This window comes from Chelon labrosus, assembly GCF_963514085.1.
Source record: "Chelon labrosus genome assembly, chromosome: 19".
Taxonomy (NCBI): Eukaryota; Metazoa; Chordata; class Actinopteri; order Mugiliformes; family Mugilidae; genus Chelon; species Chelon labrosus.
Genome location: NC_140352.1, coordinates 4,681,296 through 4,708,887, shown reverse-complemented (window position 1 = coordinate 4,708,887; position 27,592 = coordinate 4,681,296). Strand labels below are relative to the sequence as shown.

Genomic DNA, 27,592 nt, shown 5'->3' with positions numbered 1-27,592 from the left:
GAAGTCTTGTACATCTGTGTCGCTATAATTTGCAGCATTCCTTAACTTTTTGTTTAGTGCCAGCATCTGGAAACTTGACTCTGGGTCAAACATGACGTTCATATGACATGATTTCACCCAAATGTGGTCTACTGCCCGTGAATTCTGCAAAGAAGTGTCCAATACCTACCAATCAGCCTCAATATTATGACCACTGACAGGAGAAGTAAATGGCATCGAAACTTCTGGACCTGTCATTCATTGGTGTGGATGTTACTTAGTCATGTAGCACCCCTCTAGACCAGACCAGGCACCCCCACCCCATAGCAATGACACTCCTTGATGGCAGCAGCCATCCCCAGCAGGATGCAGCCTGACACAGACACACACACAAAAACGCTTTAGGAACAACAAAAAAAACAAAACATGAAGAACAGCACAAGGTGTTGACCTGGCCTCCAAATTCACTAGATCCCAAACTGATCAAGTATCTGTGGGATGATCCACAGAGGACCCTCCCCTCAAAGCCCCCCCCCCACTAACAACATTCTGTTACCAGACACCACAGGACACCCTCAGAAGGCCCATGTCCATACTCTGATGAGTCACAACTGTTTTGGAGGCACAAGGGAGACCTACACAATATTAGGAAGGTGGTCATAATGTTATGCCTGACATAATTCATTATTCATATTCTTGTTGCATTTCACCATTTTCTTTTTTATTCTGGTGCATCCCGTTGAGGCTCAGTCAGATTGGGACATGAGGAGTTAGGCTGGGGTCAGCACCCTGGGCTCTTTCTAGCGTTCCTCAAGCTGTTCCAGAGCAGCTCTTGCAGCGTGACAGGGGCGTTGTTCTGTGGTCTCAAAGTTTAGTTGGGTGGTTACGTGCCAAAATAATATCTAGACAAATGCCAGGACCCAAGGTTACCCAGCAGGACGTCGCATTTCTGTTCACGTCACCTTGCGGTGGTCTTAATGCTGTGGATCGTCGGTGCAATATTAATTACACAGAAGTCAAGATCGTTTAATTGCGGATTTTCGGAGCGTCCCTGTGGCTCAGCAGTCTTTTTAAAATAGCCCACTGCATACTGTATGCGGTTCATGTAGAGTCCAGAACGAATGTTTTTTTCCCGTCGGACACGTGTGAAGTGGGTTCCCGTGGATTTAATGACGGTGGACAGTGTAACCGATTTGACATTTATCGCGTTGTCATTTCAACAGTGAAAACGTCCTCGGCGGTGCTGGGACTAATTATTTTCATTATCTGACAGTCTGCTGATTACTTACGTGATTAACTGTTTGATTGTTTTGCCTGCCGCAGAGATGCCGTCGCGGTATTTGCTTTATCTGAACAATAGTATAAAGCCTAGAGACGCGAAGCAGCCAGCCGTTTTTATATCTCTGGAAGGATGGAAGAAACGGGTGAATGAGCCGGGGAGCAAAGGTGAACTCCGAAAAAATAGGCTGCGATGCATGAGGTTAATGTTTTGGCTCCCGGTAAAGCAGATGATGACTGTTTTGCAAGAAATGGAGAGGATTTTTCTCCACTTCATGTCAAGTGTTTGCCAAGTGTACTGAGAAAGAGATCACAGTTCCCCTCCCCACTCTCTCTCTCTCTCTCTCTCTCCCTCTCTCGTCCTATAATCACAGTATAATCATGTTTTAATGGCAGCGCCTTCCCCTTTAAGATTAAATTGCTAGTCTGGAGCGAAATATCACCCTCACCCTATGATATGCGTGCGACGTCTGTATTTAATGTCTTGCTTATTTCCAAACTGAAGCACTTGCTCAGACAAAGGTAATTCCCACTCACTTATCCGTCCGCCATTGCTGTTCTTTCAAAAGGGAAATAGAGGTTAATAAAGACTGATATGGCGGCGGAGAATTCATAAGCGAGTAGTCGTTGAATTCTTAAACAAATGAGCTTTTTCTTCATTGTGCAAATTGTAAATGTTTGTGTATGCGTGAGTAGTCGTCACGCTGGAGCACTTTTGAGGAAGGAGGTGATTGTTGTCCCTCGTGTATATTTCACAGCAGGAAGAGCAAACGCCTGTGCACGAGTTCTCTTTCAAGATTCATTCAAGATTCAAACGCACCCGTGTCGTGTTCCCTGCATATAATATGCGAGCGGCCTGCATTAATCCGAGAGGATCACCGACTCGGAGGCAAAGCCCTCCCATATTTTAAACGATGTTTCCGGACCGGAGTGTGATGTTCCGGCCGTCTTTGCCCGAACCATGAGAAGAAAGAGGTGAATTATTTAGTTCACCCTCTGCTGCTGTGACAAACTCCTTTTAGCAATGTTAAGACCGTTCACAAGTAAAAATTAAACTCAGTTATTGATAGCAAGAGACCGTTTTTCCGCAGATTGTCTGGGTTTTAAACAACACGGTTAAACTTGATTGCTTTCTTATTGGCACCACTCCTAAAGGGGAACGTAAACGATATCAAAGGGGATACGCTTTTACGCACCTCGTTGACAGTCACAGGCTCTGGTGGGTTTTATTTTATTTTATTTATTTATTTACTTACCCCTCTCTCATCATCTTTCTTTATTACAGTTTAATAATCACATTATGTCCTCTCAAGGTACAGTTCAGCCACCCCTGCTAAATTTGTAATGTTCTGCATCACAGGGGAGGCAGCCAGCAGGATGTGTTGTGGCTGCCTCGGCATTGGCAGCCGCTTGCAGGGAGGCGGTGAATGAATAATAAAAGTCACTGAAATGTCTCTGGTGGTTCGGGAAGATATTGTTTGGACGGCTCTCGCAGGCTCTTCCTAATGACTAAAGCTGGCCAAGCTAAAACGGCAGGACTTCACCAGTGTCCTTTACATGTTGTGTTTGCTGTCGATCAGCCACAACATTATTAGAGATTACTTAAAGTATAAAAATAATCCAGTGGATCATCTCTGTGGATCATCCCACAAAATAATCCATCCTTTTGGACCTGGCATTCATTGGTGTGGATGTTACTTAGACATGTAGCACCCACCTAGACCAGACCAGGCACCCCCACCCCATAGCAATGACACTCCTTGATGGCAGCAGTCATCCCCATCAGGATGCAGCCTGACACAGACACACACACAAAAAAATAACATGAAGAACAGCACAAGGTGTTGACCTGGCCTCCAAATTCACTAGATCCCAAACTGATCAAGTATCACAGAGGCCCCTCCCCTCAAAGGCCCCCCCCACTAACAACATCCTGTTACCAGACACCACAGGACACCCTCAGAAGGCCCATGTCCATTATCTGATGAGTCACCACAAGGGAGACCTGCACAATATTAGGAAGGTGGTCATAATGTTATGCCTGATCGGTGCGTGCTGGCTTGACTTAGACATACTTATACGAGGGGAGAGACACTGCGCGCTTCTAAAACTTGGCACTCTGTCCAGTCTTCTTTGCAGTGACTGGGAAGCTAACTGAAAGTAACTGCAAATAATTTGTAACACAGATAATGTTTGACTGAACCAGTTCTTCCTTAATTACCTGACTTCTTGGAAATGGCTTTCTTTAGTCTCACTATCAAAGGCAATCATTATTTGGCAGCGGGGGTCCTCGGCACACTCAATAGACACATTTATCACACCGCACCAAGTCTTTTGACTCACTGCCACATTTAATATAGCACACCAACTGGTGCAGCTGATGTTGTTAAGTATTACTGAACTGGGCGTTACCCCTAATTTCCATAACTTGACCTACAAGTCATGCATATTAAAATCAGGATTTGCATATGCACTGAAGCACAGATGCAATATGGCATTGTGTTAATTGCCGAGTATTGAAAGACATTATTGGAATTCTATTCAGTGTGAGACGTTGGTGAGAGCTGTGGTACTTTAAGTTCTTCATTTCTGAAATACAGCACCTGCTGCAGTCCACAGTTCACTCCTGTTTTATTGTATAAATACGGAATAGGAGGAGGCCGATTTCAGGAGTGTTTGTTTAGTTTTTTTTTCGCAGCAGCCTAATTTTTACCGCTGGGAAAGGCGAGGGTGGCTGACTGAAATCCGTTTCTTTACAAGCAGAAAGCAGGCAGACCTCCGGTGATCTAATTTCTTCCGTTATAGGAAATGCACACATAAACACATCGCAACCGAGCGATCACATGCGTGCAGCCATCTCTGCCTCACTCTCGATATCAAAGCCTAATCAGTGGCTGACACTTCTCTCATTGTTATTGATGGGCTGTGAGGGAACAATAGGTACGAGTTGGCAGCAGACTGTTCTAAGGTAAAAAAACAAAAAAAACAGTACAAGGCCAAAATGCCTCAAATAAAGACCGTCTTCTGGCTTTATCGCGTGGGCCGTGCATATTCCTATCTGCCTTTTGCAGCGGTGCAGCAGGGAAGGTTGGGTGGACATGATTTATACCTTGAGCGAAGTTGATGGATGTCTATTACTACTTGGGAGCTGTTTGCATACACGAGTGATACGCAGCTGTCAGGACGTGTCTGCCTGTGAAACTTCTACAACAACAAGATTCTTTTTTTCATAGTAACGGAGAATATGTAGATATTAAAGGGGAATTACCGTTTTTTTAAACCTGGACTTTATTTCTGGCATAAAATACGATCGTTTACTCGTCCATATAACTTTGGTGTCATTTGGTGTCCTTCGGACGATATTTAGCTCCAGTGGTGTGCCGCGTATATCCATATAGTGGGAGGGACTGGGGCACCGAAACGCAGCCTCTAAATAACGCATTACCTGCCGCGAAACTCGTTCATTTCACCAATATTTTGTTATGATACGCTAGTGCTATTCCCCGTTGAGTCCGGAGTTATCTGTTATCTATTTGCGGACGTGCAGCGGTTTGTTGTTCTTTGGCCAGCTGTTCCTCTCTCTGCGTCCGCATCCTCCTTTCAACGAGCTCCTCATCCGTTTACTCTGGCTCAAAATGGTAGTGCCCCTCGTGCTATTCCCTATTGAGTCCTTGTTTACCTGTAATTTGCTACTGCTATTGTTCGTCCACAACCTCAGAATCGGAAAAATATTCAGCCATGTTGCAAAAAACTAGCAGTAGCAAATTACAGGTAAACAAACTGACTGTGACGGGTGCGCATGGCGCTCAGAGATGACATCATCCAGAGGTTAGTAGGTCAATCTACAGACCCCGGATGATGATAACAGGTAACTCCGGACTCAACGGGGAATAGCACTAGCGTACGATAACAAAATATTGGTGAAATGAATGAGTTTTGCGGCAGATAATGCGTTATTTATAGTATAGCGTTTCGGTGCCCCATTCACTCCCATTATATGGATATACGCTGCGCTCCACTGGATCTAAATATCTTCCGAACGACTTCAAATGACACCAAAGTTATATGGGCGAGTAAACAATTATTATGCCAGAAATAAGGGCCAGGTTGTAAAAAACGGTAATTCCCCTTTAACGTATATACGCGTCCCCCAGTGCTCGAATAATTGGCATAATCATTTTTAGTAATTATTTTTTTAAGGAAAAGTCTGATGTATGTTATAAAAAAATTTAAATATAGACTGTCAGTCAAAAACCTGCCACCAGACACTGCACATGCAAACACAGTTATAGTTAATTAGGGCTTCGTTAGGGTTCCCAGTAATGAGCCACTTTAAAGCTGTAGTAAATATGTGGTAAATAAAGTGAAGTGAGGTTACACTGTCCTCGTTTCCCAATGCATCTTGGGTACCTGGTAAATAGTGTTTACAGTATGTCACATTTTCTTGGATCGGTGCAATCGCTGTTGTAACGTCCCCATTTCGCTGTAGGCCTTTTCATCAGCTAAGACAGTAAACAAGGCAGGCCGCAGCCATCTCATTCATCAAGAGCAAACACACGTACACGCATATAATCTCCCTATCAAATGTCATCCGAACTAACCAGCCGGATAAAATATGTAAGTCGGCGCGTGGCACAAAGACAAACACGTTGCACGGCGTCCCTGGTCTGGTGTGACCTACCCACAATGCTCCGAGAAGTCATTAAGCTCCTGGAAGATGAAGACGTCCCGGGCTCGGTTTTTGCCTTGCACATGAGCGGAGGCTGAAAGCAAAGGGGGGGAGCTGGCAAGCGCATCACGCCGGAGTGCACGCCGCGTCGCGCCGGAGCTCCCGGGGCTGCCAGTCTGTAACAGGTGCTGTTTCAAAGGACCAGAGATAACAGAGAGAAGGGCGAGGGGGGAGACGGACACAGTGAGAGAGGGGTGATGCTGCTGAAGGGGATGTATTCCTCTTCATCTTCAGAGATTTTCTTTTGGCTTTCTCTTACTGGATGCGTGTGTGCATGTGCATAAGCTAAATAAATAAATAAATAAATAAATAAAAATAAAAATACAGGCAGACAGGGAAATTCTGTTTGGAAGAGAATAATACTTTAAGCTACGCTCTTGAAGAATGAGGATGAATTTTACCAGTCGTCTGCATACATTAAATATTCATAAGATTTGCACTTCTAAACCTGTATGATACTAGACATCTTGCATTATGTACTATTAACCCCCAAACCTCGAGAGGAACATTTTATTATTTTTGCTGTTCTCGCTTCTAGTGATTTATAATTTAGACATTCGCCGGGGGAAATGTTTTCCATACTGGACTAAACGAACGACAGTAAACAAAAGGAATACATTATTTGAGGGGTTTTTTTTTTGGAATGGAAGATGTTTTCTAATGTCTTTTGTGTCCCTAATATCGGCACAGATCGGTTTAAAGCAATAAACAGAGCAGGCGGCATTTTCTTATCCAGACTTGTTATTGATTCCAGCCCACAGGGGGTAAAGTTTTACATAAAGTTTAGAGGCTCAGTGGAGATTTAAAAGATACAAGAATGCAGGCTGTGACCGAACAAGTTTCTCCATTAAGCGATTTCATCAGGGAGTCTTACTTACCAACTAGTTTTTCAATTATTTTTTTTTTTGTTATACTGTAATGATCCCGGGCGGCACAGTGGTGTTGTGGTTAGCACTGATAGACTCACAGAAAGAAGGTTCTGAGTTTTAATACAGGTCGACTGGGCCCTTACCTGTGTCTGCGTGGGTTCTCTCCGTGTACTCCAGCGGAGGACAAGCAGTTACAGAAGATGAACGAATGCATGAGTGAATGTAATGATGGGTACAGGTGTACTATACACTTGAACCTACCTAAGCCATGGATGCACTGGGATGTGAACCCGTGATCCTTCGGTTTGCTTCATAAACCACTACTCTACAGGAGTTTATTTTGATGCAATAGACTGGAGACCTGTCCAGGGTGTACCCTGCCTCTTGCCCGCCCAATTACAGCTTGGATAAGCTCCAGCCCACCCCTCCTCTTATTTATTTTGATGCAGTCCAGTTTAATGCGCGTTTAAAATATCAAAGAGAATTTTAGTTTCCTGTTTTCCTGTTTTAGCCGCCGTCACTTTAATCCCAGCGGCTGCATACATTGAACTCATAGTGGTGTTTGTTGCCATATGGTTGTGTGTACCGTTGTTAATGCTGACATGTTTTTAGTCTGTGCTTCTGTGAGTACATTGCAAACACCAAAATGACTAATGTGACATGCTGTTAATAGCGCCAGCCTGTCAAAATGTAAACAAATATAGGATTAAATAAATTAAATAAATAAAAAATATATTTAAAAAAATCACAATGAAACAGACAGCAAAGTATTATTACACTGCACCATATCCCGGGGGGGCTGTTAAAAGAGATAAAGACATACAGAGGCAGTGAATGATTGATGGGTCTAAATTCAGCATTTGTAAATATTCTAAGCTCTTCCTCACTGCCGGAGACGTCAGGTGCAACAATACTAAACCATCCGTCCTGGTGCAAACACGACAGCTTGACTCACTTTGTTGCGATCGTTGTTTGCAAAAAAAAAAAAAAATGCTTAGATAACGACGTTAGGAATAAAACTATATCCTGTAGCAAGCTGGAAACGTGACGCTCTGCTTTCACGTTTACCCTACTATAAAAAAAAGATGAGATTACTGAGTCAAGCTGTTGAAAGATGGAGCCAGGAATGAAAAATAGCACTACACTTTAGATATGCAGCTAAAAACGTGAATAGGTTTTACAGTTTTATCCGAATCACATCTCATCTGTTCCTTATTGTATGTGTCTGAATGCATTCCAGTGTCGTGAATGAACCTCAAACTAAAACTTAAAGGGGAACTACCATTTTTTACAACCTGGACCTCATTTCTGGTTCGTTCACTCACCCATATAACTTTGGTGTCATTTAGTAGTCGTTCAGGAGATATTTAGATCTGCATATATCCATATAGTGGGAGTGACTGGGGCACCGAAACGCAGCCTCTAAATAACGCATTATGTGGTCAGAATTTAGTAGGTCAATCTACAGATTGACCCGGATGATGATAACAGGTAACTCCGGACTCAACGGGGAATAGCACTAGCGTATCATAACAAGATATTTGTGAAATGAACGAGTTTCGCAGCAGATAATGCGTTATTTAGAGGCTGCATTTCGGTGCCCCATTCACTCCCACTATATGGATATACGCGGATCTAAATATCACCCGAACGACAAATGACACCAAAAGTCATGTGGGTGAGTAAACTATCATATTTTATGCCAGAAATAAGGTTCAGGTTGTAAAAAACAGTAGTTCCCCTTTAAGCTGCTCTTGTTAAGCAGTTTGTCAACAAGTGTCGGTTAACGTGAGACATCAGTCCTTGTTTGCCTCGTTAAATGTATCATGAGGAGATATTGTGCATCTAGAAATAAGTGAAAAGCCTTTCGTTAATCCATTCGATGAGTGCTTCCCACCTCAATTAAGCTAAAGCCTCATCAGTGGCTGCATGCAGGGTTATTTTATAGGACATTTGGAAGCTAATACGCACGAGCGTCAGAAGGTGAACAGAAGTTTTGGGGTGACACCAACGCGCTCCCTTTCCCTTATCTCCTCCTTGAACCTCTTTTCCCTCCCCTTGCACTCAAACGATCCTCCATTTTTCTACTTCACGCTAATTAGCCGGCGGCATGGTGATTAGTCGTGAGGCAGAGCTCCCCCACCCCTACGTCGTCCTCCAGACTCAGAGGTGTGTTTTCTCCGTGACTGGAACATGTGTTAAAAGCAGCTGGGTAGTCACAGACAGCTCTGGAGCAGTGGGGGAAACATGCTCCGAGTCCATGGCTGCTGTTCATGCACACAGTCACTGCAGGATATGAACACACACACACACACACACACACACACACTTGAGAACGCTGTCATATGTGCCCCAATCCACATACACATCTGGGTTCTCTTTGAGATACCCCCCCTTCCCATTTTCAAACCCAACAACAACACATAAATACACGCTCTTGTTCTCCCGCTTCCCTCTTCGGAGATACAGACCCAAACACATTCTCCAAGCACGTCATTATCTCACATTGTTTACATCCATTCAGGCATCCGACGCCACGTTCACGCAAAACACATTCGCAAAGCATTGTTTGCATCTCACTGAGGGACGCCTGAGCTCATTTCACAGTGCTACAAGGATGGCAGGGAGCGGGGAGAGATGGAGACGTAGACAAAAAAAAAAAAAAGAGAGAGCGGTACCAGACGTAAACAGATAGCCAGACAGGCACTCTGCCTTCGGGTTTGTGATGCAGAATACTAACAAGGCGTCTCGGCTCACACACCCAAGGAGAGGAGGTGTGATGTAGGGCAGAGCCAAGTGATCTGAGGGGAGGGACGACTTACCCTTGAAATCCGACTGGCCGTCTTGGGTGCCTCCCTGGATTTCGCGGCACATCATTGGCTTTTTGACCGAGATAGATTTTATTTTTGTTTTTTTAAAAGAAAGGACATTAAATGTTTTTTTAATACCGAGCAAAGGATTCAGCTTTGACTCGAGGTTTTGTTGAGTTGGCTGAAGGTGCCGCCTTTTCCTTTGTTATATAGATTTTCAACAAAAAGTTATTACAAACATAAAATTTTTACATTATATGTAAGTTAAATTAAGTCTGTGCCCTCTCCTGCCGTGGCGTATTCTCTCCCGTACGGAGCAGTTTTAATTTGGTAATTAATCTGACATCTTTGCATTAGTCATTTGGACTGGTGCTTCACGCTTCATATGGCGCGTTCTTTTCCATATTCCATTTCACTGTAAAATGTTCATTCACATTTAATGGTCTGTCTCCATGGTGATTAATAATAATGTTTGGGATTCTGTTAAACATTTACCAGTCCATTTGTAGCCTAGCCTGGAAACCGGACCGATTTTCTTTGTTTTTGAGGAGCGAAGTTGGTCTGGAGTCGCTCCGTTGGGAACTGATCAAAGAAATCAAAATCAAATCATGTAGGATTTAAGTAGCAGAGAAGAAGTAACAGCAATTTTACTCTTGTGTCCATTATCCGAGCACATGGAGTTGAATTTACAACAAAACGCCTCAGATTGGTTGTAGGACTATCGAATTTTTCTTTGTTTCAGTGAAAACACATCCCATAATAAAATACATATTATGTTTTACGCCAGGCTAGTGCTGCTTTGTACGACTTTAAACAACGTCAACAATGAAACCTACATTCTTGACCTGAATACATGTGCTGAGAACAGACAGCTCATGTTCTACATACTGTGAGCTGCAGATATGTATAGCCTGTATAAAAACATGCAGCACCTCAGCACCATCAGTAGCATTTAATAGTACTCCACAGCGTGTTGTTAGATGGGATAGTGAAGCAGCTAAAGGTCTAATAACTTTATTACTTTATATCAGATAGTTGATGTGCAGCCTCCTTCTCTCTGTTACCACAGGACGTTTGGTGAAGTTGTTAACTGACTGCTGTCCAGAGGCTTTGGGCCGTTCCTCTGCTAGCGTTAGCGTTAGCCTTTTCAGATGCACTGCAGTAGTACTTTAGTCGTATTTCAGGACTGACATGTCACGGTAGTATGGGCTTCATCTTTAGTTGAAGTATTTTCCACACACTTCATGAACCAACGACCCACTGGGCTCCTCACCTGTCTTCTAGGAGGCGTCCATGTTGTTCTTGTCACGTGATCCGTGACTCGTCTACGTGATGCTTGAAGTGTCATGACACAGCAGGGAATTTGATTAGTCTGTTCAACCCCGAGTGTGTTTATGTGTGTGTGCATAAAAGGAGGATCTGCAACAGTGTGGAGAATACCGGGGTTTACATTAGTCATTTTTCAGGCTGATTAAGATGTGGAAGTCTGTCTGTGAGAGAGACAATGACAAGGAGAGAATTGGGCTCTTTATCCCCCTTTCGGTTGCCTGAGCAGAGAACTATAGAGGTTTTGTTTTGCTTTGCTCGTTACTTTGGAAATGAAACGACACAAAGAGTTTGAGGTTTAAGATTTAGAGGGTTTAATTCAAGGGTATTTTTCACGCATCATTTCGGCAATAATGAGCGCCGCTATTCGAGGGTGCAGTTAAGAGGGATTTTTTACTGCCACATAATACAAAATGGCTGTTTCAGCGATCACACCCTGCAGCTTGACGGGGGTGCTGCTCGCTGCGAAGAGCAGGGAGGTTTCAAAAGCTTTTCAAACGTACCTTTCAGCACATGTATGATTTAATATGTCCTTATATGCTTCAGTGTAACTTTGAATAATGATTAAAAAAGGAAAAAACTGAAGGTGGAGAAGCCTTTCAGCGATGTAGTTTTCAGTAAAAAAAAAAAGTGCTGACAACCCAGAATTATCTTTCCGCTACAAAAAGACAGGGTTAGCGGCTAGATGGTGAACACGGTGGAGCATTTAACAGTTAGATACTAGTCCTTAATATTATTGTCTTTTTAAAAATTGAAGCAAAAATAGGTTTACAGAAACAATTCCTAAGTAATTGTCTGCCAAATGTAGAAACAGGCAAACCCTTTGAAGAAGAAAGACAAGAACGGCACACAGGGTTGACTTTTTAATTGCTAAACAGCAAGCCGCCCCGAAATGTCTGCGCTTTCTTTTTTTATTTATTATTATGATTATTGTGGCTAATTCCTAATCAATGGATTCATGTGAAATTCCTTGCAGATATCAACTAGGCACCACAGGTCTGTCCCGGCGGGTGGAGTCCCGTTCACAGGAAACACAAATTTAATTTACTTCATTTAAAAAATAAATAAATAAATAAAAGAAACAAGCAAATTAAAGCTCCTTATTGAGGGCGCCATGGGAGCCAATCAGGCAACGCACCACCAAAGAGGGGAAACAAGCCACTGCGTTAAACTCGCTGTCGGTGAGTGCTGTCGGCGTTTTGCCCTCGTGCCTTTGAATGTGCTCCAGTCAGCATAAAGCTGTGTTCCATGGAGTACGGCCGGCTCGCCTTTATTTTTGTGGGCGACTTCAGTCTGGTTGGCAGAACATTTTGAAGGCACTGGTCATGGTTTCCATGGTGAAGGAACTAGTCAGGAACACGTCTCATTTCATTGAGAGAGGTAATTTATCGTGCTTTTATAGAGAGATGAAGCAAGATTCATAAACACCCATCAGGCATAACATTATAACCACCTTCCTAGTATTGTGTATGTCTCCCTTGTGCCTCCAAAACAGTTGTGATTCATCAGAGAATGGACACGGGCCTTCTGAGAGTGTCCTGTGATGCTATTAACGACGTACTTAGGTTGTTTTTGCTGGTGCATTTAGAGCAGTTTGTTGCATCACTACCACAGACCTACTTTATACTTTATACTCTGACTGGATGTGGATTTGTGATTTAATTGGGATATTTGAGAATCCTAATAACCAAGTAAAATCTTAATATACTTGCGTTTTCCCTGCCAATATACTTTATCCAGCATCAAGAAACGTATTTAACTACATAAAGCTAATATGGGCAGATAATATCAGGCCATACATATAGAGCATGTACCAGGCCAATGGATACAGAACACCAGACAGGATGAATTATCATATCTCTGTCATCCTACTAGGGACTAGAATGGTTGCTGAACTTGCTGCATGCCACATGGAGCGGAAAAGATCCAGAGAATATAAATTACTTGGAATTAGGTTCCACGCATAATTACATTGTTATCCAGCGAGTTCATTCTTGGTATCGTAATAATAGCTTGTGACATTACTGTATTTATTTTAAGCTCATCTGAGGCTCAGTGTTGACATATAGTCTCAGCATTGTTTAAAGATACTACATTAGCATAGTGACCTTTTATATACTGTATTTATAACCTATTCTTCATACATATTGTATAGATATTTACCTACTTTAGTTACAATATGGTTTTTCAAAACAGTTGTGACTCATCAGAGTATGGACATGGGCCTTCTGAGGGTGTCCTGTGGTGTCTGGCAACAGAATGTTGTTATTGGGGGGGCCTTTGAGGGGAGGGGTCTCTGTGATACTTGATCAGTTTGGGATCTAGTGAATTTGGAGGACTGGTCTAGGTGGGTGCTACATGTCTAAGTAACATCCACACCAATGAATGCCAGGTCCAAAAGTTTCCCAGCAGAACATTGAATTGTCACAAGATGGTTTAAATGTTGTTCACGTCTCCTGTCAGTAGTTTTAATGTTGTGGCTGATCGGTGTATAAGTGAATAATGTAATTCACTGCCACTGTTCTTTATTCTTGATTTATTCTTGAGTGAACCCAAAATGAATATGAGTGTGAGGAACTGTTTATTTTTCATTAATACTAAAGTAGTTAGCGTTCACATCTAAAGCTGCTGAAGTGAGAAATTGCAGCCATCTAATGGTGACTGGTAATGTTTCTAACTGCTATACAGCAAAAACTAGAGCTCAGTGCAACGTGACAGTGCCTAGTTAGTCTATTGTTAATTGTTCCATTGATGATTAACTTAGACATCATTGCAGTGTAGAGATTTTGCAGGAACTGCCACTGGCAAATATCCAATAGTTGATAACAGGTTTGCCACATCAGATGATAATATGTTTACAGTTTACAGGTTAAAACCTTCCTCAAGAAGTGCTGAATATTTGAAATTTTGATCTTTACAAATATGCCTACTGCCCCTCCAACCATAAAATATCGAAACAGGCGGAAAAAAATAAAATAAAATAAAATGGAAACCCCTTGAAAATAACCGTGCAGCTGCTTTTCCACAACCCTCATCTTTGAGCCAGTGTGAAATCAGGGAATGCATTTTTTTATTTTTATATTTCCATGAATCGTGGCCGGTCGGCATCATCGCAGAGAAAAGGAAGTGAGATGAGAAACGGCACATATTGAGCTCAGACCCTCTGAACAAATGGAGCTGAAACCGCAGCTTGAGATATAAAAACAAAGAGTTATGATAATCTCATCACAGTTTTCGCTCTGATCCCAGCCTTAACTGACAACCAGTGATCCCCGCTGCTGCTCGCTTTGTTTTACACCGCTCCGTTGTATGTGTTGTTTTTTTTTTTTTAAGCTATCAGGTCAAACTAAGTAAGACCGAACGGGCCCCCTTCAGCTTGTCACTCATCCAATAGATTAAACAGAATCTGGTATCTGTGACACTGGTGGAAACGCGGTGGACGGATATTGCTCGATAATGTGAGCGAGTTTAAGCCCCTGTAGGTTTCCAACAATACATCACAGACCGACTGGAGAAGAGAAAGCGCGGACGCGTTTGACGTATCGTTCATTCATGTTGGAGGTTTACGTTGAAACGGACTCGTCGGACATAATCCTCCAATTGCGCCGCCTAAGCCCTGAAAGAGCAGAGGGATGGATCCGCCCTCTGGATGTGCTCACACTGAAGATGGGAGTGAAGAGTCTCTCGGAGCATTGAGAGGAAGTCGCTCCAAACCTTTACTGTGTTCGTTCAATTTCATGGTTTTCAAACTGTTTTATTTATTTATTTTGAATCTGAAAGTATTTTTCTTTTCATTCATTTATTACTTTTAGGGTTTAGGGGCGGCACAGTGGCGTAGGTGGTGGTGGTTAGCTCTGATGCCTCACAGCAAGAAGGTTCTGGGTGATTCTAAACTGAATGGTTGTGAATGGTTGTCTGTCTCTCTGTGTTAGCCCTGTGATAGACTGGAGACTTGTCCAGGATGTACCTCGCCTCTCACCCAATGACAGCTGGTATAGCCTCCAGCTCCGCCGCGACCCTACAGAGGACAAGGTGTTACAGAAGAAGAATGAATATTACTTATATTATTAGCGCATTATGGTCACACAGAAAGCAAAGAGTATTGCTAAAACATTGCATCAGCCACACATAAAACATCATAATTTGAGTGGATATATCTATGACAGTTGCTGAGGGATCTGCAGGCATCAACAGCGCAGACATATTTATTTGACGACGAAGGCAAATGTTTGGACCGTGCCAGGATCTTTGTTTATACGAGTGTTTCCAACTACGGCAGCCTCCCTTCCACTGTAGATCTTGCGCCGTCCGCGTGCATCACGCCAAGTCCTCTCCATCCCAGTTCCCCCATTTCATCCACCGGGACCTGGCATTCCTGTCAATCATGTGCTATCAGCGCGGCTGCAGGCACCGCTTGGCCCTGCCCAACTATCTTCTCCCTTCCTCTCTTTCTTCTCAACCCACCCCTCTGAACAGTTTCTGGGTATCTCCTTCCACCACCTCAGTCCTCGGTGAGCACTCCACTATTTTACTGTCCATTCACTCCTCTGTCTAGGTTTCCACTTCTCAACTTTCCTTATCTGGAGTCTCTTGAGCTGATAGTTCGTGCGGGACTTTGCTACTTCGTGCTTGGTTTGTCTTACTTCTAATCTTAAATCTTCCTCTCTTGTGTCTTTTTTTCTCTGTCTCACAGGTGTAAGGAGGGCTACCATGGACTCCGCTGTGACCAGTTTGTACCCAAGACAGATGCTATCTTGTCAGACCCAAGTACGCTCTCTGATATATATATATATATTTTTTTTTATTCTTACAGTCTTGGTGTATTGATCTGCGACGTGAAAACAAATTCATATCAAGTGCATGCTGCATGCCCTTGGGCCAATCTCTGACTGCAGTCGATTTGTCAACAAGAAAAATATAAGAGTGACCTGGAGAGCTAAGTCACATTTACATCTTACAGTTACAAGGCACCTCTGCAGGGTCTTTAAGAGCACACAATTGGTCACAGAAAAAGAAATGTTAATCAGATAAATGCTTAAATGCTTTGTCAAGAACTGATAGAAAAATAAATAGCAGCCAGGTGGTTTAGCTTGGTTTATCTATTAACAGTAATTATTTGTTGAAATCCTACAAACACAAAAACCTGGGCCTCCTTCAGCTTGCCGCTCGTCCAATAGATTACACAGAATCTATTGCATGTTTTGCTTTTATATATATTGAGACATACACTTTAACCGCACAGCCGGCTGCTTCGTTAGCGTAATTGTTTGCATGTTAGATTACACATGAATTCCTCTAGAGGGTGCGCTTGCAGATCGAATCCCTATACCCATTAACAAGTATTTATTTGTTATTGTGCAGCATCAGTTGAAAACCCCAATGACACGCTGCATACTGCTGTTGTTTAGGCCAGGTTCCTGATGTCTTCATGTCGCTTGGTAGCTATGGTTAGCTGCTGAGCGGGCCATACAAGCCAGCAGCGTTAGGTTAGTTTATATTTCACAAGGTTCGAATTATCCTCTGCTGCTCTGTGGGCCTACAAGCCAGCAGCATTTACTTAGTTCATTTAGATTGTAAGCTAAGCTAGCCAGCAGCATTTGGTTAGCTTATATTTCACAAGGTTTGAGTTAGCGTCTGCAGCTGAGCGGGCCATACAAGCCAGCAGCGTTAGGTTAGCTTATGTTTCACAAGGTTTGAATTATCCTCTGCTGCTCTGTGGGCCTACAAGCCAGCAGCATTTACTTAGTTCATTTAGATTGTTGGCTAAGCTAGCCAGCAGCATTTGGTTAGCTTATATTTCACAAGGTTTGAGTTAGCGTCTGCTGTTGAGCGGGGCAATACAAGCCAGCAGCATTTACTTAGTTCAGTTAGATTGTAGGTTAAGCGTCATATCACAAGACTGTAGGTTTGTTAGGGTTTCTCAGTTGGACAGGGCCTCTAAATGTGTTTTGCCTGGGATTTTGGCACAAGGGATTGTAACATCTAATCCTGTGTATTAATGAATACATTGTAAAGATGCTTTTAATTGTAGACTTTCTGCAGACTGACCCCGTAGCATCCCTCATCTGCAAATATTGTTGAAGCTCATGTTGTATTTTGCACAGTTCTAAGGATGTGTGTCACCAGAGCTCCCCCATGTGTGGTTAAAAGCAGGTATATCTCTGGACTTAAGAGGTTATGTCACAATAATCGTCTTTCATCACAGATTGTTTTCAGTTGCTGCAAATTCTGCTTAAATGTTTGATATTAGAGATGATTTGATGGTTCAAATGTGGAGGTTTTAATTTCAACATTAATGCGAGCAATTATTAAACCAATAAAAAACATATTATTTTGTTAGTAGGGAAAATGTTTATCATAAGACTAGATTTCTTTATTGGCCTAAACCCGGTGCATAAAAAACTCCCATATCTTTCCCATAAATTAGCAGTTTCGAGCTATTCTTGTTCAGTATAATCTCTGTCTGACCTGCTCATCCATCCCCAGCCCGTTATATTTTTTCCGCCAGTATCTGTGCTGCGTTTTACAATAACCATTGACTGTATACACTATAACTCAGCTGTTTGTGTGGATCAGCTTCTTCTGCGGTGCCGGAGGCAGCTTCTCTTTCAGCTGCACCAGCCACGCTGCATGCCGTAAATCCCACGTCGGCTGACAGCTGTCGTAAAACCTTTCTATTTTTTTTCCTAAACGGGGGTGAACATCGTTATTCCCTTCCAGATTGAGCGAAACTCAAAAAAATGATGCGTTCAGTTCACAGTTCACAAAAATATGAACGTGCTCAATGAACACCATTCACTGAACACGTTCATGCACAACGCTGGTTACAAGGAAGAGGAGTTGGCGGCCCCCGAGCCTTTTCCCGAGAGACCGCGGCTTCGCAAATTCACGCTGTTTCATGAAGTGACTTGGCTCCTCTGCACCGAGAGTCAGAGAGAAAACTTAACTCCCATTGCCTTCTGTTTGATGCCACCGGGCCCGCTGAGAGATCATTAATGGGGTCACAAGGCAGAGTCACGAAGCATGTTTCATGCTCTGCTCGCGTCTCACAGAGGGATTTATTTTATCTTCTATAGGCAGACATCAATTTTGCCGTGTGTCCACCTCAGGAGACTCGGTGTTCTCTGAGATTATGTTGTTTCCTCAAAAAAGAAAAGAGACAAACCTTTGTGTTTTGCGGCAAAGGCAAAGAAACAAGTGGATTACAATGCATTTATAGTACATGGTGATTTATTATGTGTGAGATGAGTGTAAGACAATGGGCCTCAACAGGCAAAATACACCATTAAGTAGTGGTTTCCTGTAGCTATAGGTGAAACTATAACATCAAAGCAGGAGTCTCTGTTAAAGCAGCAGTAACCCCTAAGCTACAAAGCTATATTTGCACATTTGCTGCTCCTACAGTAATAATACTGGTGTGTTTCAGTCAAATTAGGTCGATTCCCTTCCCTTTCATCTTGTGACCCCTTAAAATAAAGGTATTCGCTGCTAGAACGCCCTCGTCCGCGCTTCGTGACAATTACAGGTTCTTTTTTTTTTCCCTTCTCAAACTGAATTCTTTAATTTGCATCTAAGAGATCCATTATCTAGTAGCAGGCACAAAGAAGAAATAAATTAGAGCCACTTTGATGCAGAATTACTATCGTGTTAGAATAAATTGTGGAAAATAAAAAAAACAACAACAATATTTTACAGATGCTCGTCTCTGGCTGCAAAAACAAAACAGGAGTGCACCGAATGAACGCGCTTTTACAGAGCGCGCACACGTACGGTGATATTTAGACAGCAGGCACAGGCTGTGGAAAACTTGCTTAGAGACCAAAAGAAGAAAATATTCTGTATCCAAGACGCCTCCCCATCACAGATGATAAATTAGGCTCTAGACGTTTCCAGAAGGCTCCACGGTGAACTCGTGTGGCCCGGGATCATCCCACTACTCCCTCATCTTTTATCACAGCTAGAATATTTTGCTTTCATCTCACTGAAGGATTTGAAAGCCCCGAGGCCAGAAACTAAACTTGCACTCACTTTGTTCTGTTGCATTGTTTTCTGTTTTGCGGTACCTGTACTGCTCTCTGCTTGTGAGCTTCACTGAAAGCGTGTGGAACTCTTAGTGGAAGTATGAACTGCTTCTACGCGATGAATCTAATTTGTGTTATTGTAAAATAAGATACAGACTACAAATATATTAAATATATTACACATATACACCGATCTGCCACAATATTATGACCACAGACAGGAGAACAACGTCGACCGTCTTGTGGCAATCTAATGTTCTGCTGGGAAACCTTTAGACCTGGCATTCATTGGTGTGGATGTTACTTAGACATGTAGCACCCACCTAGACCAGACCAGGCACCCCCACCCCATAGCAATGACACTCCTTGATGGCAGCAGCCATCGCCATTGTTTAGGAACAACTGAAAATACGTGAAAATCAGCATAAGGTGTTGACCTGGCCTCCAAATTCATCTGTAGGATGAGCCTATTAACCCATAGGACCCCCCCCCCCCCCCCCACACACACACACACACACACACACACTAACAACATCATGTTGCCAGACACCACAGGACACCCTCAGAAGGCCCATGTCCATTCTCTGATGAGACACAACTGTTTTGGAGGCACAAGGGAGACCTACACAATATTAGGAAGGAAGGTGGTCATAATGTTATGCCTGGTCGGTGTATATTAAATAAATAATAATTCAGATGTTTGAGAAACAAAGCTAAGTGAAACTGAAGGATGTGCATCTATTAGCTATAACCCTGTATTGTGTACTAATATTGTGGCAGCAGTATATAAATGTATCATGGCTCCACGCTTGCGCCGCCATACCCACCGGAATTATTTGAGAGGGGGAACGAAGCCTATTTTGATCTCTGTTGATACCAAGTAATCTAAAATTTACCCAGATTACGGAGGGTTTTGAGGATTATCCTGCTTTCAAAAGATAAATCATGCAATAACACACACATACATGCACACACTAGCAGCTCCGAGAGGGATGAGCTCCAAACAAATTCACATCATTGAGCGCATGTTTGAGCAAGTTTAAGCATTTTTTCTGTTTTGTTTAGTTTCTCTTCTGTGATTGACACGGCGGCATTAGACACAAATCACACCCCACGGTGAGACAAAAGAGAGAAAGTTTCATCTGCCGTCTTTCTGAAATCAATCCCCGCCTTTAAAGTCGCGAATCACTCATCTTTTGCCTCAGTATCGACTGACGAGAGCAGTTTGGATGGGGGGGGGTTGCACACAGAGCGCCTCTCTGTCATTCACACCTCCACACAGAGGTAGAAAGAGAAGCAGAGACTGTCCTGCACTTCGCAGAAGGCACGGGGACAAAAGGAAAAAGGGGACTCCCCGCCACGTCCTCCGTGCTACACTGCTGCGAGCTTAGCTTTAGAAATGAGGTGAGGGGAAGGTGCTGGGGTCTAATGCATTGGTGCACAGCGGGGGGAGTGGTGGGGTCTTTAATTGGAGGCATGGCAGTGTAGAACGACTGCAATGTAGTTTTTTTTTTTTTAGTTGAGTTATACCTTTAAGACAGCGGTGACGCTTAGTGGGAGATAGAAAGTGGAAGCGAGCCAAATATTGGGTTAATTGGAAAAAAAAGGAAGGAGCCAATCCTTTAATTGGAACTATTTATCTCCTGTAGATATTAGGCTGAGAGTTAGTAGCTACATAGGATAATGGGTCAATAACACACTCACACACACGATGGCTCCTCAGTTTCCTGCTCACCCAAGTGAAGGAGGGGATTAAGGATTTGATTCACTCCTGTCATTGTCTCTCCCGCCCGCCAGATTCCCGGCTCTTAATCAGGCCAAAAGCTTCCGACATGATGCGCAGGTATTTTCCAAGCTTGCCCGAGGGGCTCCCACAAGACGCCGCAAACCGTTCCCTGCGGGGCTCCGAAGATGCCAGTGCGAGGGATTTGGGCGCCTGCACGTATTGTGATTGGTGAATGTCTCCAGGCGAGGCGATGCCAGAGGAAGGAGTTGTAATGACATCATCTGCACAGGCTTAGAGTGGGGAAGCGTTGGCTGTTACCACGGACAATCACAGGGAAAGGCTTGAATGGATAATACAGATCGGGCAACATCACTGAGACGCTGCATTCACTTTCCTTGCCAAGTGTTTACGCCACAGTGACGGCAAGAGCCCGGTAACAAAAGCGGCGTGCGTATCTTCATCTTGCAGTTATATCTCAGAACAGCTCAAGGGAAAAAAAAGCATAATGTCCTTCAGTGAGAACTGAGCGTGGCTCTAAACTGTTTTAATTGTCGTGTTGCTATGAGATCAACTATGACTATAATGATGTGTTAAAAAATCCACAGAAAGTGTAAACCCCATGTTGCGTTCAATAAAACACGATCATGCCTGATTCATGTCAGAATAAATTAGTTCAGAACATAGACAGTATAAAGATGGACGGCAGAACTGCTCCTCAAAAGTGAAGCCGAAGCAAGTAGAGCTCCCCCTGGTGTCTGGCTGCAGTATAGGTCATAAGCTCCACCTCCTCCATGTTAGTGGGTGGGACTTGGACCAAATTAAAACACTGAAATGTCATTTTAATGTCATTTTAGGTAGTTAATAGAATGTTGACGCATGTTCAAGTGTCAGTTTTTAATAGGTAAGCTGGATACGTTTCGTTTTAGTTAGTTGATGCTATAGGAACAGGACGTGACATAATGGCGACCACCAGTTGCCATGTCAGGTTCTCCGCAAAGCTATCCCGTGGGGGCGTGAGAGTTAAAAATAAAAAAATAAATCAATAAATTAAAAATAAGTTCAGTGTATGATCCAACATTTCCTTGTAACGGGTGGAGGTAGAGCAGAGCGTAGTATTAATTAAATGAAAACACGAGTGTGTCTGGAGGAAGTGCGGGCGGGGCATCGATAACTCGGCTCCACTCTCTGACCGTACTGATCAGACTCTGGCTCCAACGTCGCAAGATGTCGCCGCCCGTATCCCCGGGAAAATAGTGTCAGGCTGGCTAATGCAAGGAAGTGGGGACGCATTGTCCATATTTATATACAGTCTATGCTTCAGACCGGCTGCTTTCAAAACAGTTTTTCTCTGTTTACGTCATTAACAATTTGTCAGTAAATAACAAACTTGTTCACTTTTAACACTTGTTCTATCACGTGCAATCATCTGAAACGTTCCTTAAGTGTCATTAAATATTGTTTGCTAAATGTATTCCCAGTTTAACTACTCACCTTAAAAATACCCGTTTCCTCAAATCACACCACTTAATACAGTGCGATAACTCTGCATGATTATTATGATCCATTCATCCAAAGTCTTATGTTTTGCTTTTCTGGATTGTTCCCCAGAGTTTTATTTTTTTCCCTCAAATTTTCCTCAAACAAAAGCCACAGCACCGACAGATTTTTCCCATGGCACAAGCAAAATACCTTGTTTCTGCTTTATTGCCTCTCTCTCTCTCTCTCTCTCTCTCTCTGTCCCTTTCTCCCTTGCTTTCTTTTTTTTTTTTTAATTGTCCATAACATAATCTGTCAGAGCTCGGAAAGCCTGTATTCTATTTAAAACTCAGACCACCTCTGTCAGAAAAGCAATTACTAGTGAGGGGTTTTATTTTAATTTAAATAAGATTACATTAACAGAGACGTGAAAAAAAAAAAAAAAAAGGAGGCAACTGTCAGGATGGGGAGAATACGAGTGCTCCCTTTTTATCTGTTTCCCCCGCGCGGGGATTGTGGGAAAAGACAGAACTGCATGAAGAAAGCCTGTGTGTGTGAGAGGGAGAGTGAATATCAAAGAGAGTGTGGGGTCGGTGGCAGCAAAAGACAATGAAATGCAGATAATGGTATAGCACGCCGGATGAGCGCACGTGCATGCGAGTGTGATGCATTTTAAAACTGACCATATTGTGAATATTGAAAAGCTCCATTCAGGAGACAGAGGAGAACAATTACTGCGATGCCTCCGGCTCAGATCAATATAGAGGCCTGTGCAAGGCGACGTCTGTCACATAAAGCCACATGATATGTCATTTTCAGCTTTTATTGTCACGAGCCTTCCTTTTAATCCCCTCAGCCTCCGTGTCTTTGTTGTTTTCCTCCTTGATTCAAAGCCCCCGCAGCCTGTGTGGGCTTGGCCTGGCCGGCTCGGCACCTGATGCACGAACGGTAGCCGTGTCTGAGAAAGCCGTCAACTTTACGGCCTAGCTGCAGCATGCGTCTCTCTCTAAGGTGAATTCTGAGTAAGACAGAGGCGCATCATGTTCTAACTGCTTTATGCTCTCTCTTTCTTTCTTTCTCTCCTCGTGCTACCTGGCCATCGAATGGAACAGCGGATGAACTTGGGATCGAGTTCATGGGTAAGACAACTTTTCATTGACTGCGCAGAGAGTGCTCAATCTTTCATGTGCCCTCCGTCTGTGAAACGCCGCATACAAAACACACAATCCAGCGCAACAAGGCCGCTCACCTTGGAAAATTAATGTGGGCCAGTCGCCATGGAAACACCGTGGTGGTGAATTAGGTGTATTCTGTCTGCATGAAGAGCAGCACTGTTTAGGGGGGGAGTGATGTAATGAGTGTGGAGCAGAGACGGGCGGCGGCGGCGGTGGCGATTCGCGCCCCGTGCGACTCCGTGCACGCTTGAAACCGACGACCCATTTTTGCCTGTGTGTGCTTTATGTGCATCTAGTTTAACAAAAGCATTCATCTAATAACCAGGTACACATAGAGAACTGAACAAAAAGCCAACCAGTGGAATGAGGGCCAATGAATATTTAAGACTCTGTGGATTTCCATTGATATAACTTAAGGTAGTTTTTCACCTTCCAGGTGGCTAACAAATCTTTGAGAACCAAATTATCTCGCCCTCTTTCTTTAATAATGACACTCTGTTCTTTGTCCAGAGGGAACATGCAGCCTCACCCTCCCCACCCTTCCCACCCACCCACACACTCTTCTCTTTCTCTGCCACACATATACTGTTTCTCATTCTTCTCTTCTGCTATCTTCCCCTCGCTCCGTGCCTCGCCTGTGCGCCTTTTGTGCAACCAACATTGCACGCTATGAAGTTTTTCATTAATACGGCTCCATACGCCGCTCCCACGTCACAACGCTCGCCCCGGGAAATGGAAGGATGGCAGAAGACGCCGTGGAGGGGAAACCCGCCCTGCGCATAACATTCCCCAGTCCAGTGATTTTAATCTGGGGGCTAAATTAGTTCAGAATGCTACCAGAGGTGGCCCGGATGCATTAGAGAAAATGAGATCAGGATTGATCGATTGATAGCCGGACAGATGACGGGCAGAAGCAGAAGCACAGTTAGTTCTTTTCTGGCTCGGATGCGAGCGCCGTGCGTGCTCATATGCTGATTTATTGAGCTCCACTATGAGTTCCTCTTCTGCTTTATCAATGAATCTTTTGATAGTTCTTATATAACTCCGATATGTGGCAGTGTGAGACGGACTGAATACAGCGAGGCTCTGTTTGAAGTGGGATTCGGCGCTCTAAATGTAGTCTTGTATTTTGATTTTCTTGAATTCTTTATCCCAGCGGCTGAGGCTTCGTGCCCCACAAGTGTATTCTCATATATTTAAGTCTGAATGCCCCATTTTGCTATAGATACTTCAGCATGGTCTTCGTTATAGCATTTTATTCCAGTTGAGTGTAGCCGAGTGGTTGCTATGGTATTGGAGACCATATGGGATTGTCTTGTCCTTGTGTCAATATAAGACGGCTTAGCCGGTATAGCTAATGCAGTACACTTTGTTCTGTTTCCTAACATTCTCTTGCATCTAATTTTAAGAACGCCTTGTGGGCATCAGGCATAAAAGGCCCCGTAATGGCGTCATGTGCTGAATGCATGTTGTTTTTTTTCCCCCTTGCAGCCATTCAGCAGAGCTTTGCAGACAGCTGTTTTTATATTCAGATTTTGGAACACCCTATTTCAGCCATCAGAAATAAAAGGCAGAGGCTTGTCTCAGGTGGTGCTCCACACCAGCGCTGATGATGCAGCAGCGGGGAGCGACATCTTCGCACGTGTCTTTCAAACACGCAGCCGTCAAGATGTCACATCGCTGATGGTGGAGGCCGGAGGGCTTACGGGGGCACACGTATGCGAGTGGGGCGTCGCTTAGAAACACCACAGGCAGCTCGCGTTGTTCATTTCAAAGGGCAGCTCGAAGACGTTCGCTGCAGTGTGTCTGAAGAACGCCACGACGGGTCAAGAATCGAGGAAAGAAAGTCGAGAGCGCGACACAATGCTGGTGACACATGTGTGATACGTTCTGCTGTGCACAACAAAGCCTGGTCATAGAGAGATCTGAAGACGCGGGACAAAGCCTTAGTGCCATATGTCTTAAAATCACTGGCATCTCACTGCACCCAGCAATAGTACAGCGGCTTATACAAAGACAGCTGGCAGACTCTTCATTAAAGACACTCACATGAATGTGAGCAGCTTTGATGTAACTTAAGACTAACGTAGAATTAAAAACACTTTGCATCACATTCAGAATATACTCAATATGGTCTGTTATATCTGTGAGCCTTCTTCATCCTCAAGACATAAGAACATGATTCTTGAGCACAACGAATTAAAACGTGTTAAAACTCAATCAGCCACAACATTATGACCACAACACTGACCATCTTGTCACTGCTGGGAAACTTTTGGACCTGGCATTCATTGGTGTGGATGTTACTTACACATGTAGCACCCACCTAGACCAGACCAGGCACCCCCACCCCATAGCAATGACACTCCTTGATGGCAGCAGCCATCCCCAGCAGGATGCACACACACTAACAACATTGTGTTGCCAGACACCACAGGACACCCTCAGAAGCCCATGTCCATTCTGTGGTGAGTCACAATTGTTTTAGAGGCGCAAGGGAGACCTACACAATATTAGGAAGGTGGTCATAATGTTATGCCTGTTTTGAAAAACCACATTGTTACTAAACTAGGTAAATATCTATACAATATGTATGAAGAATAGGTTATAAATGCAGTATATAAAAGGTCACTATGCTAATGTAGTATCTTTAAACAATCCTGAGACTATATGTCAACACTGAGCCTCAGATGAGCTTAAAATAAATACAGTAATGTCACAAGCTATTATTACGATACCAAGAATGAACTCGCTGGATAATAATGTAATTATGCGTGGAACCTAATTCCAAGTAATTTATATTCTCTGGATCTTTTCCGCTCCATGTGGCATGCAGCAAATTCAGCAACCATTCTAGTCCCTAGTAGGATGACAGAGATATGATAATTCATCCTGTCTGGTGTTCTGTATCCATGGGCCTGGTACATGCTCTATATGTATGGCCTGATATTATCTGCCCATATTAGCTTTATGTAGTTAAATACGTTTCCTGACGCTGGATAAAGTATATTGGCAGGGAAAACGCAAGTATATTAAGATTTTACTTGGTTATTAGGATTCTCAAATATCACCATTAAATCACAAATCACATCCAGTCAGAGTAGAAAGTATAAAGCAGGTTTGTGGTAGTGATGCAACACAGTGCTCTGAATGCACCAGCAAAAATAACCTAAGTACGCCGTTTATAGCATCACGGGCATTTTTGATCACAGCCAAAGTTGTCCACGTCGCAGTTTTTCAGTTTAACCGCATTCAGTAAGCAACAGTGCGTCACATCTGGCCACCTCTGCAGCGTTTCTCTGGGTTGGTTCTATTTTAACTCACATCCGTCGTGCCTCCCTTTCTCAGGAGCTGAGTGGGCAGTATATAGAGCTATATACAGTATATATATCTATATCGACATGTTGCCACTCTGGGATGTCTTCAGATGTTATCTTTATCTTTAGCCAGAAGCGTTCTAATATTGAAGAGGTTTCCCTCCAGTTTGAACTCGGTTACACCGCGCTACCCCTTGAACGCAGCGCTGATGTAATGCAGTGGAAGAAAGTGGAGGAGAAAAAAAGAAAAAGAAAGTCACTCGGTTGCACCGCTTTGAACCGGGGTAGCTCTCCAACAGTGTCTGTGTCCTTAAAAACAAGAGTTTTGAGGAAGTTGATAAACCTGTGTAGACAAGCGTGGATGAAGAAGACCTCCCGGGACGGTTCTCTGTTGACAGCATGAAAAGCCACAGACGAGCCCTCAAAGGTCACGGACAGGTTGCAGCAATGTCTCCTGCACTGTCCCCTGCAGCTGTCAAGGTACCGAGATCAGACACAGGGGGATTTATTGTTTCTGAGTGATTGAGTGATGCCACGGGAGGTTGTGATTAAGATCATGAGTTACTGTGGGGCGCGCAAGTCTCTTCAACTCTTAGCAACGAGGCCGCAGAGTGTGCTCTTTTTGATCAGAAGACATTTTTGTGGCGATAAGCCAGCGCCAGGCGCCGCCTTTAACCCCACGCTATGCTAAGTCGTAGCAATGCCACAATCCAGATGCTTAGGCAGACACATATCTGCCGGGATCAACTGCTACTTGTCCCAGCTGCTTGTGACCTTAAGCCTCTGCAGATGATGTGCAGAGGTCTGACAAGAATCTCCGGGAGCATTCATTTGCTTCTAATTCCCTGTCGCCGTCAGTCTCTGCTGACGCTGACACGCGTACAGT

General features: G+C 43.6%; 1 protein-coding gene across 1 annotated transcript in view; it reads left to right on the top strand.

The window, feature by feature from the left end:
• Positions 1–27,592, top strand: part of nrg3b (neuregulin 3b) — a 221,990-nt gene that overhangs the window by 172,002 nt on the left and 22,396 nt on the right. Inside the window, 2 exon segments of the mRNA XM_084567348.1 lie at positions 15,685–15,758; positions 23,327–23,353. Of these exon segments, the coding sequence (XP_084423474.1) occupies positions 15,685–15,758; positions 23,327–23,353 (101 nt within the window).